At 42.4% G+C, this 19,367-nt stretch overlaps 2 protein-coding genes across 4 annotated transcripts in view; one reads left to right on the top strand and one right to left on the bottom strand.

Moving 5' to 3' along the window:
* ss18l2 (ss18, like 2) overlaps positions 1-19,367 on the bottom strand; it is a 171,405-nt gene that overhangs the window by 72,319 nt on the left and 79,719 nt on the right. The gene's annotated exons all lie outside the window — the stretch shown is intronic.
* LOC141752008 (transcription initiation factor TFIID subunit 4) overlaps positions 1-19,367 on the top strand; it is a 95,620-nt gene that overhangs the window by 54,565 nt on the left and 21,688 nt on the right. For all 3 annotated transcript variants that reach the window (XM_074609735.1, XM_074609744.1, XM_074609752.1), the window contains one exon: positions 10,501-10,623. In XM_074609735.1, coding sequence (XP_074465836.1) covers positions 10,501-10,623 — 123 coding nt within the window. The remainder of the gene's footprint in view (positions 1-10,500; positions 10,624-19,367) is intronic.

The raw sequence follows: 19,367 nt of genomic DNA, 5'->3' as shown, positions 1-19,367 counted from the left end.
GGCATCCTCCACAAGTGACCAGGTCACGGAGAGATTTGATTCCACCCACGGTGAAAGCCCCCGTCAGCCGGAGCCTCGCACTCCTCCGGAGAGGAGAGGCTCTTGTGTGTCAGAGGACAATGTAGCAGCCCCTTAGTTTTTTTATTAGGCCAGTAATATCTGCGAGTTCATAGGCTCTCATCCTCTGGCCCTCCACAAACTGCTCTGCTCAAAGAGGCGCTCTCCCCCGTCAGGCAGGCCTCAGGGCAAAAAGCCGGCTCCCCTCCTCCATGTTCTCTCCCTGTCTGTGCTGACTTTCAAAGAGAATTCCTGCTGTTGTGTGCGTCCCAATTTGTAGTTGTTATATTCTTGTCTTCTGGCCTCGCAGATACACAACACCTTAATATGAATAGAGCAGCGGCGTTCATGGTCAGTGAGTACAACAACATATGCTCTGCTCAAGTGGAGAGATCGTGTGTTTCTTTTTCACAAATTGGGTTATGCATTCGTTTAGCAGGTGTCCTTTTATTTAATATAATTTCTATGTTTTTTGAAAGATCATACAAGGTCGATGTGGATAACTTAATTATCACGTAAGAAAGGTCTGTTTTGCAGGTCTTAAAGATGTGCAGGCTACTAAATAGTACACTGTAACCCTATTTTTATTTGTTGCTTTGTTGCCGGTAGTCTCAACTTTTTCTTCTTCACCTCAAGACATGTTGCAAGAAAAAAATAGAAGCGGGCTTTAAAAGTACCTTTGGTGTTCCTGTGTGTTTTCGAATATTACAAAGTGCTGTAATGAGAAGGAAAACAACAAAAAAAGGAGATTTTTTTTTTGCCTCAGAGGGAGATAGCGACTCGTCTCCTCGCTGTACAAGCCTGTAGGTTCACTTTTCTCTTTGTGCGCCAGAGCACTCCTTGGGACTCGAGCGACAGGGGAATTGGGCATGCTGAGCTACGCTGGTGGCGAGGTGCCAGCCTCCTGTGCCGGGGATATAAGTGAGAGGGAGGCAGGAGGCAGGACACGTTTCAATTAGGCAACAAACACCGCACACAGAGGATGTGGAGAAGTGGAAAAAACACCTCTAACTTCTCCCTTCTGACCTCTCCCAAAAACACACTTCCCTGAACCGCTCTGCTCCACCTTTTCTCTTCTTTTAAAATCGGAGGTGTCATTTTTTGTGGAATCCACATGGGAAGGACGGTACCGGGGGTCTTTGTGAGGTGATGCTAAGTGTGCCAGCTCGGCCTGCATGTTTCCATTAGATTGTCATGTTGGCTAATTAGAGAGCGGCAGCATGATTCACCTTGTTAATTAGGAGGACTTGCACACCATGTGCCTGGGGGCGGTGTGGGGAAGAGGAGCCCAGCCTCAGAGCCCGCTAGTCGCCTGCTTGCCTATGAAGATTCCCCTTCTCATCTACCTTTCACTCCTTTTTTTTTTTGATTTGGAAATGAATAAATCATTGAGATCGTCCTCTCTCGGAGTGTGAATATCTGAGTTCTCATCTTTTCCTGGATGCAAATTAGGCGTGATCAATAGAAGGTGACGAGCGGCGAATCTAAATGTTAAAAAAAAGAGAGAGACAGGCAGAGAGAAGACTGCTAGACGAAGCACGCCGGCATAGAATGAGACAAAGCGAGAGAACATTTAAAGTAGGAAATTTTCCCTTAGATAAGCAGTATTTTTAATGATCACCACTCTCCCGGTGTAAGGCCGTCAGAATCTGCTTAACACTGATTTCTGGCTCCTTCATTAAACACTGCTCCTTGGCAAAATGTGTAGCGCAAATGTTATTATTTATAAAAATAATACTTACTTCAACGGAAAGGCGTTGAGTCTTTTAGACACTTTCAATTTATCCCTGTATTTCACACAGTCTCCCTCTATGCTGTTTAATTCCTGCAAATAAGTTTCAGATGAAGAGGACCCGTAGGGTCATGATAGTGACACTCACATAATGACCTTAGCTCCAGGGACGACTGAGGGCTCTGAATAATTGGTCCTTGGCCCTGGAAACGCTTCTGACATACTCAGCTTCAGAGGAAACGGAGCACTCGGAGCCAAGACTATTAGCTCCATGCATGTATTTTGAATTCATCTCCATAGGTAAAATAATATCATCATAAACAGATTTACTTGAATATTTAAGGAGATTTATGTGCGTTGAAAAAAAGATGATGAAACAGAATTTCAAATGGATTTTTTTTGCATCTTTAATGCACATTTTCTATCTCAACGGATTTATTGTCTGTTATTCAAGAAGATTGGTATCCGCACAATAGTGCAAACACAAAGTGGTTATTATGATAAGTATCAATATATACTGGTATACATGGCAGGAAATGATATGCTGCACTGAATCTATGACTCCATTGTATATATTCCATAAATAAATATATATATCTGTATACTGTATATTCAATTCAATTCAGACATGACACATACTGTATATTATCATATATTAATTATTTTATCTTGAAGAACGCTGCCACGTGTAATTACTGCGTTCTGTTGATGAAGTCAGACATGCTTCTATATCAAGTTGTAACACAAAGACTCGCCTCCATTAGCAGGTCAGGGCTGAACTCGTCTCTTTGTGATGTCTGAGTGCAGATGGAGAAGTGAAACCTGATTGGTTACCGCAAATGGCGCTTCTCCCTGCAGCAAACTAACTGCCAGGCACTTCACATGAAGAAAGGCCTCAAGATGCGGCTCCCAGATGTTCACGTAATGTCGGCCATGTGGGTGTCAGGTGAATGAGATCCATGGATTACAGACTTGCATAAAGCACATACGTGAAATGTCCACGCACTCTCACGTGAAGCAGTGGGAATCACACGCACAAGAAGATGTGTTTCGGATATACCGGCATTTGAAATTGGTATTGAAGCTGGGAAAAAATATCTTCTCTTTCATCTGACAAATTCCACTGGGCCTCATTCATGACATATTTGTAAACACAGATTCGATCTTAACTCGTGCGTACACACTTACTAAGAACTTTATTTACAATGTTATTTTTTTATGCTGTCATAACCAATATTTACCAATGTGCACAAATTCTTTGGTTTTTGTGTCAAGTTGTTTGTCAGCAAATTGGGAATAATGAACAATTAATGTGAAAACATGACTGAAAATTTGACCTGATGATGGCACTAGATGGAAAAGTGGAAGGGGATCATCAAAGCCATAAGGGTTTATCCTCTGGGGGCCGTGAATGCAACATTTCTTGGAAATCCATCCAACAGTTGATGAGATATTTCAGTCCGGACCAAAGTGGTGGACCGACCAACAGACCAACATTGCCATTCCAAGAGCCACGCTGCTAGCACGGCTAAAACTAATAAAATATTAAACACTCCTACGGGGTTACTAGTTTTGGTTTGATTTATAGTTAATAGCTGGAAAAAATATTATATCATAAAAAATATATATTCTTTCTGTGTCTGCATAGCTGCAGGACATATGTGATGTAGATTTTTTCTGTCTGCACGCAGCCCAAAATGTATACATTATGTTTTTGATATTAGAAGGTACCATTTTTGGTGGTATTTTACATTCATTTGCTAGAGAGGTAACAGTAAATGAGGGGAGACAACATGCCATAAAGGTCACGGTTGGACTCGAACCAGCGTTGTTGTGATTGCAGTGTCTTACACTACCAGGACCACCAGAGAAACATGATGTTACGCCCCTCCCTTGAGCAGCCCTATTGGGGCGAACAACACTCCCACACTGACATACTCTACAGTAGATAAGAAATAGTTTAGACTGCCACCTGACATTGATGCTGACTTATGGGGAGCTGTTGGGATGCCAATGTCCAGTGGTACTGTAACTGTCTGTCCTGCTCCTGTGGCTCTGATATACCTGACAGCTGACAAACCTTTTTAGGCGTCTGGTTGTAAATCAAGCCGCTGATTTTTTATCTTTCCCACGTGAAGTTTTGAGTTGATAGAATGCCTGTCATATCCTCCAAGCCTTTACCTTACACTGCTGACACTGAATATCAGTATTATTGGTGTTAATTCTGTGCTATAGTGTGTATCGACCACAACAGCAGAGTTAGTTTTAGCTGAACATTTTACTGTGTATCAAACTAAAATCAAGGTACAGTCATAATTTAATAAGACCGTTTTGTTTCCAAGAACAAATGATGAAATGTTTTGGTCTCAGCATTTTAACTAATATCCACCTACACACCATTACACAAATATAGGTTGGTTAAAACTAGTACTTTGTAAACAATCATATACTTAAATCATTTTAAATGTTTTAAGTTATTCATTTAGATGCAGCTTCATTCTTGTCAACATACTCCAATAAGCACTTTCCATTATATGCTATAGATCAACCTATAGGCTCACAGTGCAAAGGTTAGAGCCACCCTTGTTTACAATGTATGCACCCTACCAAGGCTCTTTAGGGGGGGAAAAGCATTCATGAAAAGGTGGCATATGTTATGTCTATATAGTGAGAGGCTCCCTGCTGTGTGCCGTTGGACCAGAGCTTTTTAGGGGGAGGGGGAGAGACAGACGAACTCCAAAACCCATGGTCTGGCTTTTATACCGTGGTCTTTGCAGGGCAGAGAGCCTCGTAGCTTCCTTCACGGCCCCGTAGCTGCGTGTGACGTCAAGCAGAGCGTGTTCTGCTCTACCAAGGACATCTGTCTGTAAGCGTCTGGGGGGCCGCGAGCAGCCCCTCAGGCCGGGAGGCGCGAGGAAGGAAGGGAGGGAGGGAGGGAGGGAGGGAAGATGGAGAGAAAAGCCTTTGTTAAAAAACAGCAAAGACGGAGAACGGCAGGTTGGCCATCATGGCTTCTGCAGCTCATCCTCCCTTTCACTCCAAGCGCATCAGAGCGCTCTGAGGTTCTTGCCGTCTTTTGGACATTTTTGCATCATAAGGGAACATAATTCTCTTTCTTTTGTGTGGAGAAAAAGCCCCGTTATTTCTCGTTTAGGTCTTCATGGACATTTTTTTACCAATCTATTAAGGGCACGGAGCTTAAAATTAGACTTTTAAAAATTAAAAATGTGGGAAACGGGTAACTAAAAAAACAATATTAGGATAGACAAATAGATTTGATCATTTTTGAGTTGCTCACATTCAGCCCAATTCACACATGTTTTCTGAAATGTATTTGTTATAATGTAAATTGCAATAAAACCAAAACATGCCCAGTAATGAAAATATTACTAATGTTTAATAACATTATTTAGTTTTTGAATTGATTCAGCAGCTGTGTGTTAAGCTTGCAAACCAGCGGTCTACGCTGCTGATCAATATTAACATCCGCTGCCCTCAAACTAGAGGTCTTAGTCTTATTTAAATATGATTTTGGAAGAATCTTCCAGGACATAACTCCATGACATGAGCAATCTGAGGAATACATGTAATTTGATACCCAGGGTCTGGATTTTATCAAACATATTCAATTCAGATTCCTAAAAAACGATTTGATTTATTTTTGGAGTTGGGTTGTGGGTAATTTACGTTATATTTATTAAACATCAGATGATGTCATTTATTCTGAAAAGAGAGCTTTTACATCTTGCAGAGAGTTTGTGTAGAAGCTTAATCCAACAGTGTATTTTAAGCTGTAATCAAATTTTCTGATAAAGAGTGATTCTGAAAGCCTTGATGAAAACAGACCCTGATCTGGTTAATATCAGATTCAGAGCTTCACTGTTTGCACTTGCACATTGCACCATCATAGTGTATACGCACTTAGCCAAGCACTCGACATCCCTAAGAGAGCTTTGTGCAACTGCGACAAGTGTTTCCCCAGAATATTTCCAGTTATTCCCCCACACTGACCGTAACTTCATCACCTGACATTCTTTTTGCATCAAGACTGAAACCTCTTTCTAACAAAGCTGCAGATTGATTCTGTCGGGCATCTTTGAAAAATGTTCTACATCTCCTGACCTTTGCTAATAATTTGACTTTACAAGTTCCAGTTCCGTGCTTTGAAAGGGCATACAGGCAGACTGGAAGCACTGGTATTTAAGTGACTTTGGAACAGCAGATATTTATGCGGTACCATTGATCGGACCTGGCAAATGTATGCATTCCTCCAGTCTGGGATGAATCTCTGTAGTGACCTTTTGCAGTTTTTGGCGGCGATTGTGGCTATGGCTTAACATAGAGAGATTTTTGTTCTTGTAGGTCACAATTTTGATTTACTTATCAAAAAGATGCTCTGGGGGCTGGATGGCATTGTGACTAAATCTCAACAAACCCTGTACAGTTAATGACAGCAGTCTAAGAGCTGAAACTGTTTTGAAGGCAACGCGTATCCACATTCCTTCATAGCTACTGCTACTAGGCTACCTCATAGCATTTGTCCACCTGTGTGTGCCTAGATGAACATACTTTTATGTAAATGTTTGAATGAAATGGTAGTCGAAACAACTCCTAAGGGAAAACAAATCTATCAAAGCCTGGCCCCAAATCTGGCTCGTATCAGTTGGCGGTCATTAAAGGAAGGTAGACTCGGCGTAGTGGCACCAGATTGAAATCAGAAATCAGTCTCCCAGTGTCATGGCGGCCGTTTCACCGACTGGAAACGCAGACTGGAGGGTTGCAGATGGTAAAATGAAGTCTTCATTTATCATACAGTCATAAATCTGAAAATGCAGGCAGTTGCTGTGGGCGCTGGGAGCCCATGCCTGGTGCCAACTGCCAGGCAGAGATGCCGGCATCCTGGTGCCATCAGTGAGATAGCGGACCTCTCTCTCTCGCTCTCTCTCTCCTGCTCTATCGCTCTCTCCCAGCTCACTTTGCAGAGGGATTCTTTAAGGTCAGGCCTGGAGAGATTTGTGTGTTGTTTGTGACAAAGCCTAATAAGGTTAGCATTTAGAACATTAAAGGGAGAGTTTGAGTGTTTTGAAGTGGGGTTGTATGAGGTACTTATCCATAGTTAGTGTATTATCTACACTAGATGATGGTCAGCACGCCCCCAGTTTGGAGAAACACACAGGAATGCCAGCATAGAAGCAAAGTAATATGCTGCTGTGGACGGGGGACGAAAACTTATTTTAGCTACCTAAAAGAAAGGCCCATCGAAAAAAATGTATATCTGTTTAAGTGTATGCTATATTTAGAATATTTCCGATGGGAAACTGAACTATCTTTTCTGTTTTTGTTAATGGACTCTGCTGGCTTTGAAGAGAACATATATAAGTTTCACGTTCAGTTCAGTTCCCCGTCGGAAAGGGCTGCCTGACAGCAAGATAAAGCGGTGAAAATGTTCTAAATGTAGCGTACGCTTAAACTGATATTGATTTATTAGGTGGGTCTTTCTTCTAGGTAGGGATGGGTATCGTTAAGATTTTAACGGTACTACTACTCTTACCGATACTGCTTATTGATACGATACTTTAACAGTACTCTTAACGTTTCTTTTTTGTTGTTTTTTAAGAGAAAAAAAAAATCAAATTAATAACAGAATCATCATTGCTTTATTTTGTCATATATATACTGTATATAAATTAACATTTGTGTAGCAACTGCAACAGCATTGTTTTGAACAAATCGCTTATGATGATTAAAATGTAAAATGAATAAAATAAACAATTATTTATGGTATATGGAACGGTCATGTTTTGAAAAAATCACTATTATAAACTATAATATGATGATGGTGGATGGGACAACGAGGGATGAGCTAGTCTGTCAAAAACAGTGCTTTTCTTCACCCGTATCTGATGCACTTTCGCTAGATGTTTTGACAGATTCCTTTTGTATCCGTCGAACATTGTCTGCATCGACACGACTGAAGTATAACCACACTTTCTCCGGTCTCTGTGTGTCTGTGTGTGAGTGGGAGAGAGGCAGAGAGAGCTGGCCCCGCCCCTCGCACACAGACGACAAATTAGAAACAGAGTTTGTGCGATCCAAGGTGCAAGATAACGTTAATGTAGGAAATACATTTTCTTAATTTCTCCAATACCGACAGCAGAATCTTTAATGTCGGAGCTTGACGATACAACGGTTAACAAAACAATTTGCCTCAGGGCTCATTTAGTACCGGGTTTTGGTGCCCATCCCTACTTTTAGGTGGCTAAAATGTGTTTTGCTGCCGTCCCCGTCCACAGCAGTACATTGCTTTGCTCCCGTGTCGGTACTCCTGTCTGTTTCTCCAAACTGGGAGCGTGCCGACCGTCATCTACTGACTACTACACTGACTTTGGAGAAGAACCTCATAAAACAACACTTACAAAAACACCCGAACTATCCCTTTAATGCTACACTTGCCATATGGACAGGGGCAATAATTATCTCCACCCTGTTATCCACATCCAGCCACGACCTCCAGTTTCTGACTCCCTTAAACCCTCTGTCTCCATTTACATACTGTTAAGAGCCTGATTCACGACTTGTCCATAACATTGCCACTAAGTAGTATTTGTTTTAACTTTACATTTTTACCACCATCCATTTTATAAAATGGACAAATAAATGTGGTTTAGATATTCAGCTGGTTGGCACCACTGCTATTATTTCCCCTACTTTGTGTTGTCAGCACGTTTGAATCTTTCAACAGTTCCGCCGTGCTAAATGTGAAGTGGCAACACCCTAAAGGGCATGCCTTGCCCGGGGGGTTTTAGGGAAAAATCAGAGGCAACTGCATGCACATTTGAGATCAGACTTTATACACCAAAGCAACCTTTTACAGAGCGCCATCTGAAAGTAACATGAAATTTTTCCCCACGATCAGACAACATACGTGCCTCACACAAACACCAGCGCCCAGCGCACACATGCTGAGAGATAACATAAAAAGAACATGAAAGACATGAAAGCGCACATTGATTGTCCCTGTTCGCTTCAACCGAGGCCTCTCTCCCCCAGCGGGCAGGCACGCAGGCAAGCTGGTGGGTAGGCATTCCCTGTGCTGTGGCCAAGATTGATAGGCACGTGTGTGTGTGTGTGTGCGTGTGTGTGTGTGTGTGTATACTGTGTTTGCATGTTGGAGGGAGTGCTGACACCCTCTGTGCCATGGCCCCAGGCCCTCACACATCCACCCAATAGAAAGGGCAGCTCCCAGCGACGCTGGGTTCCCCCTCAGCCCCGCGGCTAGACATGACATTACCTTGGGCAGTGCCTCCCTACAACCTCCCCCTTTATATATCACAAACTGCAAAAATCACAATGGGACCATGTGACTGCGCACACACTCGGTCTTTGACAGGAGCGCTGTTAATGGCTGACAACAGGCTTCCATTTTGTTTTGGCTCAGGAGAGCTTATACAATACATGATTGGACAGATGGATCTTTCTATTTTACAGACGTAGATTTTGACTTAAACTTTTCATCCTACTCTTATGTCATTGCTCACTCGTTCTCGCCAGGTCTTATGGCGCTCTCAAATATGACAGTTTTGGTGGAAAATGCTCTTAAAATCTGAAATTCCGAATTTTGGGGTCACATGTGTGGCTACAAGTTATTGTTATTGTCATTGTGCACCTTTATGTGGTTTCATATACAGAGCGAGAAAGAAGTGTTTTGGAGGTTTGGGACCGTCAGTACCACCAAGTAAAAAAAGCAAGCTTATGGATGTTCTGTATCACAGATAGTTATTTTTGCTGTGAATGTTTGTTATTTATTTGTTTAATGTAGACTGAGGCAATCCTTCAAAGCCACCACATACAGGACATGTTTTAGATTTATACATTAATCAAGGGTTGTAAGTATTGGTCTAAAATTCACTTTTTGTTTAGAGACATTAAATGCACTTGAATTTGTCAGGTTGGCAGGGGGTCACTGGTGCATATTGATACCTTGTACTCATAGACTGTATATAAGAGGTGGACATAGTCACCGTGACGTCACCCATTGGTTTGTTGACTGCCGTTTAGAATCCTCAAGTCCAGCATTTGGACTGTTGCCATCTTGGTTTTTGGTTGTCGCCATCTTGGTTTTCTGCCACCAGACGTGACTCGAGAGGGTGGAGTTAAGTACAACCGAATGCTGAATAAGACATTTTTAGACGACCAAAATGTTACAATTAACTTTCATGAACTGAAAACACACTGTGAAAGGGTTAAGGTTGTACGACAGAACACAAACAACATCCAGTCAATCACGAGGTAGCCACGCCCTAAAGCGTACCCTGCTTTATGGTTTATATGACTCTAAATGGGACCATAATTTACTAAATGAACATCATGCTGTATTGAAGAAGACTTTAAACTAGCGACTGAGACTACAAACTCATGTTTACAATGTTTACTGAGGTAATAAATCAAGTAAGAAGTAGGCTCATTTTCTCATAAACTTCTATACAATCAGACTTCTTTTTGCAACCAGAGGAGTCGCCCCCTGCTGGCTGTTAGAAAGAATGCAGGTTTAAGGCACTTCCGCATTAGCTTCACTTTCCAGGACCCAGAGGTTGCCCACTTGCACATGATGTACTTACTAACTCAAACATATGCATGTGATACTGAGGCAACTCTACACAAATAGTGCAGAGGGTTCGGTTATTTTCTAATATTTGTGTTGTTTTCAACAGATGCAGCAACAGGAACTGGCACAGATAAGGCAGCGAGATGCCAACCTTACAGCACTAGCAGCCATTGGACCCCGCAAAAAACGTAAAGTGGATTCACCAGGGACAACCCCATCAGGGACCGAGGTAAGAAGAACTAGACTCACTTAATGGCTAGATTTTCAATTTGTTTTTGACCATATATAGTTGTTTGTGCAGGGTTCAACCTTAATGTTGTCTTTCAGGAATCTACTGGCCCAAGGTCAATTTTTACTTGCCCCCATACAAATTGTTTTTTTTATTAGCGGTTATCAAATAACAACAAAGACCAAAGTTAATTGTCATGTTTGTCAGGTGCTAAATGCAAGATTGGGAGCATTTCTATTGCCTCCGCACGGCTCTCAACATGGCGATGGCTAATGCTAAGAGCTGTAACAGTGGAAACAACGGCAACAGAGAGCTAACAGTGTTAACCTGGGGGTTAACCAGAGGGTGGGTGCTACGCTTCCGCAATGGCGCTGTCGGTCAGGTTGGGAGAGTGACTTCATTTTCTGCTCAGGTAGACATTACTCCACTATATCTTTACAAAGCAAATAGTTGTTTGATGCTATATTAATGCTCTGGATATCGCATAGAGAACCTTTAATCTTGATTTAAATAAATGAATCTGGAGTTTCGGCCCCATCCTCTAACGCCACCCAACTAAACTCCTGTTTTCAGGACAATTGAAATGCCCGTTTCCGCTTCAGCTCATAAGCTTTGTCTTTACCCTCCTCCCTTTTCTTGTGAGTGCCCGATCGGTACAGCGAAGGTGCAACTTTCATCAGAGAGAGACGGAAGAAAGATGTCTCACTCCTTAGCTGCTTCCATTATCAACTCCGGTAAAAATAATGTGTTAATTCTTTTTTTGCCTGATCTGGCAAGTGAGTTGCTAGATTAATTTGCCATTTTACTTGCCCCGGGCTAGCGGAAAATCTTTATTCTCAGTTTTTTTTCTCGTGGTATATTTTTTGGTGTAGACAGCTTTCAATGGTAATTTCCATGGCCTTGTCATCCCTCACTGTGTAGTAAGTTCAAACATGGAGGGATGCTAGATATGCAAAAAAAATGAGTCACTGAATATCTATCTCTAAGTCAGTGAATAAGAAATAGAAATCCCTTACTGCAGGTAAAGAAGTGGTTTCCAATTCCAGCTGCTGGAAGGTCGAAGGTTGTTACTCCTCTTAAGCAACACACTTTGAAAGAAGTTTTTGTTTTTAATGCAGGATATTCTCCTGAATCTTAATTACTGTGCTGTTGTTGAGAGACTTGGTGTTTTACATCACTCACGATACACAGAATGCTCCAAACTTGTCATGCATCTGTAGGTCAAGGTTTTTTTGGTAGTCATGACATTATTTACATAAGTGCTGTGACCGACATTGCTCCTGGGACAGTTAATCAATAATCTACAATCGGCTGTGGTATTGTTAGAGATTAGGCAAAATCACAGTTAGCTTTGCTGGCTGCCCAATATACAGACAGCCTGCTTTGTGTTTAGTTGTCCCCCCACTGTTCCCTGATCATTTAGCTTACTTTATGTGGAACTCTTGTTTACCTACTCTAGTTTTCCGCCTGTTTTATTCATCTGCCTAATAGCTATTGTCATGAATTCTTATACATCAGTGTTCAGCAGCACGTCTGGTTACACCATTTTTCACCGATTCAGAAACGAGTTTAGCGCCTCCGTGCAGCCAGAAGAAACTCATAGCAGGCCAGTAGCAAAGATTTTCAGATTACACTGTAGTGAAAATTAGTAGAAGCGGAATCCTGATGGACGTACAAATTAAATGAAAACTAAAACATAAATTATTACTTTATATTATTGCATTAATTTATATTATCTATATAGACAGAGCCTCTGTATGCTGCTGTCTTGGCCTCATCTCCTGATAAAATAACGTGGCATCTTTTGGTGGAAGATGTGATTACTTCACAGTCCACTCTGTGGGGCTTCCTTTCTGCCAATAGGCTTCTGTTTAAATGCTTTTTCAAGTTCATTTAAATTCACACACAAAAATTCCTTTGATCAACCCAAAATTATATTTGTTTGTCTGTTCAAGTTTTTATAGTGCAGTAAAAAAACAGGCTTACTGTTTTAGAGGTGAACATCGAAATGAAGTCGACTGAGAATACATCAGATGTCGTAAAAATGGAAATTGGAAATACAAATAAAACTCCCTGAGGGAGTGTGACCCTAACCTCTCTAGCAGTTTTCTCTTTGGCTGACTAGTCAGTTGTCACGTAGAAAACACTGACAGCTTGACATGTTAGAGGCTCTAATGTTTGCTGAGGTGAACATGTGAAAGGATAAAATTGATGACTGTAATCTACCACACCATAATATTTTTTTTTCTGCAGTCTAACAACATTGTAAATAGATAAATAACTGGTTGATTGGTTGAGTCTGTGTCAGACTAGTAGTTAAAATCAGAAGCTGAAGAATAGATATGAGTTTAGAGCAATGGATATAATAGAGGAAAAGAGTAATATACTGCACCCAAATAGGATATAGAATAAGCAATATAAAGTCCCTTTCCCACTGTATAAAACCCCCCCTAACATCGGGCTTTTGTCTTAAGTAGGAAAGATTACAATCGGCTTTCAATCCCGGTACAATGCAATTTTTTGGTGCTATGTGATGCGCATTGAAGTGAATATATAATTAATAAAATCAACAGGGATTTGGAAAATTATTATAATTTATTACCATACAAAACATACAATGTTAATATGCTCTCCTCAAAGCCACCAGACTCCAGTCACACAGCAGTCATTTTACCTCGCTGATCGTCGTAAAACACATTTTATTCAAACTCGACACAAAACACAATAAAACTCATCAAAACCATCTTTGTTAGTCTTTTCCACTGTTCCAAAAACCACCAACTCGGGTTTGAGAGTTTGAAAGAGAGACTGAATAAGTAACATATAAAAAAGAAGTAACCACCGCAACATTTTCACTGTTTACTAACCCTGCTTTCGGTGCCGGCCGGCGCGTCTGTGACGTCAAACGTGACACACCAGAAAAAAACCCAGAAAGGCATACTCGTCTAGGATTTAAAGGAGTTTATTGCCTATTGTTAGTGTGTTTTCCCACATTTAAAAAACCTGCATATACGTGCTAATTTTGGGTGTAAAAAGGAGTATTAGATACCTACATAGCCCAAAAATAGAGAAAACAGTTGGAAAAAGAACCTGAGCTGCTTCACTTGAAAGAAGCCACAGTGGGTTACTATCATCCTGCATTAAAATATTTTACTGTTCAGCTGACCAAGTGAAATGATTGAAATTAATATTCACAACTCAGATGAGAATAAGCAGATGCCTCGCCTTCATTTTATTTCAGATTTACACGTTCATATTTGGCCACAGATCACTGATCGAGTAAGAATCCGGTTCTAGTTTGGCGTCCTTATTCCCACAGAGTCGAGCTGATTGTGTTTCTCCACCACTGAGGCTGTTTGGTGAGGGAGCTGTGAAGTGCACTGGTGGGCTGGCGACACAGCGTGCAGCCCTCTGAACCATTGTTCTCATGTTTATTCATCTACAAAGTGGATGAAGATGAACAAATCTGAAATCTCTGACTAGAGTCACGAGCCAATACCTTTCTGGAGGCACCAGGGAGCGGGTTTGTTTTGTGGACGGGGCTCTCTGTCGGTCTCCCTTCCCCCTACGGCTTTAGTTTTTAGAACCATTGTTTTCCTAATACCACATATCCTCTTCATGCTTAACCTGTTAAGCATTAGCCAAGTTTAGGAAATCTGTCTAATAACCCACTTTCCACAATTTAAGTTGGTGAACGTGACAGAGATGGTAGGAAATATCTGCGTCTGGAGCATGGTGACATACTCCCATGTGACTTGCCTGGTCTGTTTTTAATTAAGCTGAACTGCGGTATTATAAAGAACCGTCTCCTGTTTGAGTTAAAGCAGTGACTTGAGTATCATATTTCTCCGGCACAGGGTCATACATGAAGTCATGCACAGTTGCTGTAACCAGTCACATTTCCCTCAAGGCAGCGGGGGGAAACATTTAAATTCCACATATTCATCTGTAAATATGATGAATCTAAAATAAGCCTGAATTTTGAATGTCAATTGGTCATTTTAATAACCTGCTTATCGAGTTGCATCTTCACATCCTTCGCTTAGCAGCAATATGCTGCAGAGGAGCATAGTAATGCACCCGGTAAAACAGCATAAATAACAAAATAAAAGCATTACTTCTGGTCCTTGAGTGCAGTGCCAACCTCTTTCAGAATGTTTTACCCTGATGGGTATTAGCCCGCGACCTTCTGCTGCTTTCAAAAAAAGCTGCTTTCTCAAACTGCTCTCCCAAATGCAGTTACACAACATAAACATGAATATACATTATGCGGGAGTTGTTGTCTTTTTTTCTATATTTTTTTAATGTCCTGTTCATGTTTAATTAGAGGGGCATAATGAAGTGAAGTCGTAGCGCGCCCCTCCTCTGGAGTGATTGCGGAGGGGGCGGAGGAGGAATCTTAACTTATTTTCACTTCGTTTTCACCTCCTCACATTTCTTCATTTCACATGGGCTGGAAGCGCCAGCGGCGTTCTCTTTCCCTTCTCCAGAGCAAAGTGAATGTGACTTTTCTAAGGGGGTCACAGGATGCCTGGAGGCCTGTGGGTGTTACTGGACTGTTGCCTGCTCTTAGCTTCACTGAGGGGCTTGTCATAGATTTCATCTCCACAGAAATGAGCCGGGGGGCCCTGGCCAGGAGCACAAGCAGCCAACGTTATGAAGGGCCCATGCTGATTATTTCCCTCTGACATCGCATCCTGAGCTTTCCGCATTAATCCCAGACAAAGGCGGCCCTTCAGTGCTGTGCCAGAACTCAAATTAGGATCCAGATAATGGCCTTGTTGAGATCCTGCTCTGCTCACTGAGAAGCAGAGCTCCTGTTGAAATCCTCCTCTTCAATATTCCTCCCGCTTGTTCTTTTCCTCATCGGACCACCTTTCCGCCGTGTTCGGACTGTGACGGAATTCAGGTGACACAATTTTGCTCCGTTTCCGCGCAACCCGACCCCCACAGGCCCCCCCATTCTCCCACCTTTAATTTGATGGTGGCTTGGCCGGGCTTGGGCCTGTGCCTGGATGTGGATCGCCACGGGCTGTGAAACTGATAGCCAGTCAAGACTGGAGTGTCTGTCTCCAGCCTGATCTAGTCTGCGGGAGGGAACAAAGGGGGCCTTACAGGGCTCCGCAGGGTGGATTAGTTCCAAGGAGCCAATGGCTGGGGCTGCTGGCTGGCTGGGCGGCTCGCTGGAAGAGGGCCTGCTGTGGCCCCAGCGGTGGGTCACTGCACAGGCAGGGGCCGCACAACGCAGACCCCCCTCCAGCTCAGTAGTCCCCGAACCCTCCAATCAGCACATACAGGCTTTTGAAGTTCAGCACAAAAGTCAAGGGTGAGCCACCTTGAAGAAGGTGGAGGGATGAAGCGCGGGGACAAAGGGGCAGATGAAGGAGGATGGAAATGCCCTCAAAACATTAGCTTGAAGATGTGGACACTAATACTATAATGCCTGATTAAACAGTGTTGAGCTATTGAAAAAAGATATCTTAATTCCAAGTGTATGTTTACTTCTCAGGCACCAAAAAACACATCTGTAGAAAATCACTGCGAGACGCTGTTTTTTCTTTAATTCTTTCTATTAGCATCTATACAGTGCTGCTGCAACTAAAGTTTACATGAGGTGGTAGCAGCTTATACATAGATAGACTCTATGCTCCTCTATAGCCACATCAGTATTTGTATATTGTACAGAGAGGAAATAAAAATGGATTTTTAGTTCATTGAATTGTGGATAGAGGACAGTCTGTCAAATAGAGCTTTATTCCCAACGATTATTCCATCACACCCTCCATATTCTGTCCTTTCGCACATTTAACATTATTTGAACACTTTACTGTTTCATTTCCCCTCATCGATTTCTCTGTGTTATGATCTTCCCTCTCCCCGTTCGGTGCAGCTCGACTCCTGTGTCGCTAGCTTTATGAAAAGACAGATAGAGGCTCCTCCGGTACATCTGAGGTTAGCATTAAAAGGTTCTGCGATGTAAAATGCGCCTCGACGCACAATGTCCTGCAGTGTTGAACATGCTCAGAGCTTTGAAACATCCTTGACACATTTACGAGCTCAGAGTTATCATCCCGGCGCTCAGGCCATTTATCACATCAAAGCGAGAGCTTTGTTTGTTGACGTAAAAAAAGAAAAAAGCAACAATATCAGCTAAAATTGCCCCAGTTGGTGCAACCACACCGCCTCTCCTCATATCTGTCTCGACCAGGCGCAACGCGAGGGACAAAAGGTAGGCGAGCGATTTAATAGTGAGCGCAGTCTATTTTTCCATTTGAATTCATTTCACCTTCTTTCTTTGAGGGTGTAGATCAGAAAGAAGGAGTGAGGCAATAGAGTGAGAGGCATGGGGAGAGAGGGGGAAAAGCACAAGGAAAACTGATGCCCTTTCCTCCAGCTAAATTAACAGGAATCACGTGGAAAACAATCTGAGTCTCCAATGAAGGAGGGAGAGGGGGGGGGGGACCATTAAAATTAGCCCCGAGCTATGGACTGCACCCAATATCACTAAAGCTGCACTCACTACAGATGTGGAGGCTGGCTTACAGGCAAACTATGCTCTGTTCTATAGCTACAATTAAAATCAACCTCGCTGCCAAAAAATAGGAGGGGGAAAGAGGGGGTAGAAAGGCAGACATGGAACATCAAAGACAGATTGAAATGTGTAGTCAGTAATAAGAGTGGTCTCCAAGCCCCGAGGTTCTCCACGGTCCCCTTGTTAATGAGAAATTTTGACCTCTGGTTTGTAAGTTAAACTTGTAATCTCGGTTAATGAAGTAAATCAATCCCAACTCGGGAGTGTTCAGTGTCTCTCCCTTTGCCTTCTCCCCCGCCAACCTCCCCTCTGTCCTTCTCTCTTGTGCTTTCCTTCCTCTCCTTCTCCCGCGTCCCTCCCAGTGCGCCGCCTGGGAGTAAAAAACGGCCAGGTCTTCAACCAGACAAACAGGAAACTCGCAAGAGCACGAGGGTTCCGGAGCTGGAGGGGGGGGCGTAAGGACTCAGAGGACTAGGACCAACCAGGCTGTTTGGTTAAGAAAGAGACTGGCCGACTGAATGCTAGTAGAAGGGACAGCGTGGAGGAAACCGCTCGCTCCTCCTCCTCCTTCCCCGTCTCTTCTTCCTTTCCATCTTTTTTTCTCTTCTCTGCCCACAATCTGTTGGGGATAAGTGTTTGGTTAGAAAGTCATGCCTGCTTGTTGGTGCAGTAGGAGAAGTGGCAGTAATGTGTGAGTATACAGTACTCGCTACATCCTCCTCCTGCTTTAACTAGCACTACTTTCCTCTTACACTTCTCCATGTCCAAACCATGCACACAGTTGAAAAGATACCTTTTTTTTTTTTTTTTCAAGTTTGCCCTTAACAATATGCAGGCTTCTCTTAAGTCCGCTGGGTGCATCGACATTAACCCCCCGATTAGCCGTTGTTTTTATTTATTTATTTATTTCACCACTAAAGTAATGCAGGGTGGGATGCGAAGTAGAACGCAATGACTTTAGCATGACTTATATCAGGCTGTAATGAAGCATAAGGATTCCTGTGTGGGTTCCCCCTCTCTACATACTACATAAATATGATTAAAGAGGGCACAGAGAGGCCGCTATTGGTTTCATAATGTCAAGAAGATTGTAATATTAGTTTGACTTCATGTCTCGAGGCGATTCTGCGTATCCAGCGAGGACACAAAGGAGACAGAGTCGAGTCTTCGGAATGGTTACAGGGGCTCCTTGGCCGGATGCCATGCGTTCTTAGAGCTTTAGCACAGTGCACTTTGCCAACTTTCCCTTCCCCTGCACAGTGCAGAGCACAGTGGTACCCACCAGTGGTCAATGCACTATGGTCTGTGGGTTAAAGCATTTGGAATGCAGCTATAGCATTAGCATGAAAAGATAAATACGTTTGTTCTTTAGTCATCCACTTATCCATTCCCGTTTAGTTCTATGTTGAATGCACAAAACATGAAACACAGACTTAAACTTGCATTCTTTCTAGCATTCTTCTTTATAGCCAGCAGGGGGCGACTCCTCTGGTTGCAAAAAGAAGTCTGATTGTATAGAAGTCTATGAGAAAATGACCCTACCTGATTTATTACCTCAGTAAACATTGTAAACATGAGTTTATGGTCTCAATAGCTAGTTTAAACTCTTCTTCAAGACAACATGATGTTCATGAAGTAAATTATGGTCCCATTTAGAGTCAAATAGACCATAAAGCAGGGGATGCTTTAGGGCGTGGCTCTCTTGTGGTTGGCAAGTCGCTACCGCTGCGTTGTCCAGTCTGGGTGTTGTCCATGTTTTCGTCTAACATCTCCCCATAACATAACCCTTTCATAGCGTGTTTTCAGGTCATGAAAGGCTGGACTTCAAAAGATGAGATCTGGATCACACAGTTATAGTAAGAGCTTTTAATAAGGTGAAATTAGCATTTTGACATAAAACATACATGGCAAATATCAGTTCAATGAAGAAGGAAATCAAAGGTAAAACAGCAAATAACATCAACTTCCAATTAAATGTCACCATGAATAGTAAGTTTAAACACGAGTCTGTGAGGTTGGACTCAGGCACAGCGGTGCTTTGAGCTAAATGATGTTTAGCAGGTACAATGTTTACCGTCTTAGTTTAGCTTGCTAGCATGCTAACATCTGGTAGTTAGCACTAAACACAAAGAACAGCTGAAGCTGTGTAGATATTTCCAAGGGGGAAAAGGCACAGGAGCACACTGATTCATTCACAGTCTTAAATAGTGCA

The sequence above is a fragment of the Sebastes fasciatus genome, chromosome 2 (genome assembly GCF_043250625.1).
Source record: "Sebastes fasciatus isolate fSebFas1 chromosome 2, fSebFas1.pri, whole genome shotgun sequence".
Classification (NCBI taxonomy): Eukaryota; Metazoa; Chordata; class Actinopteri; order Perciformes; family Sebastidae; genus Sebastes; species Sebastes fasciatus.
The sequence above is the reverse complement of the archived record's forward strand: the minus strand, read 5'-3'. Positions and strand labels throughout refer to the sequence as shown.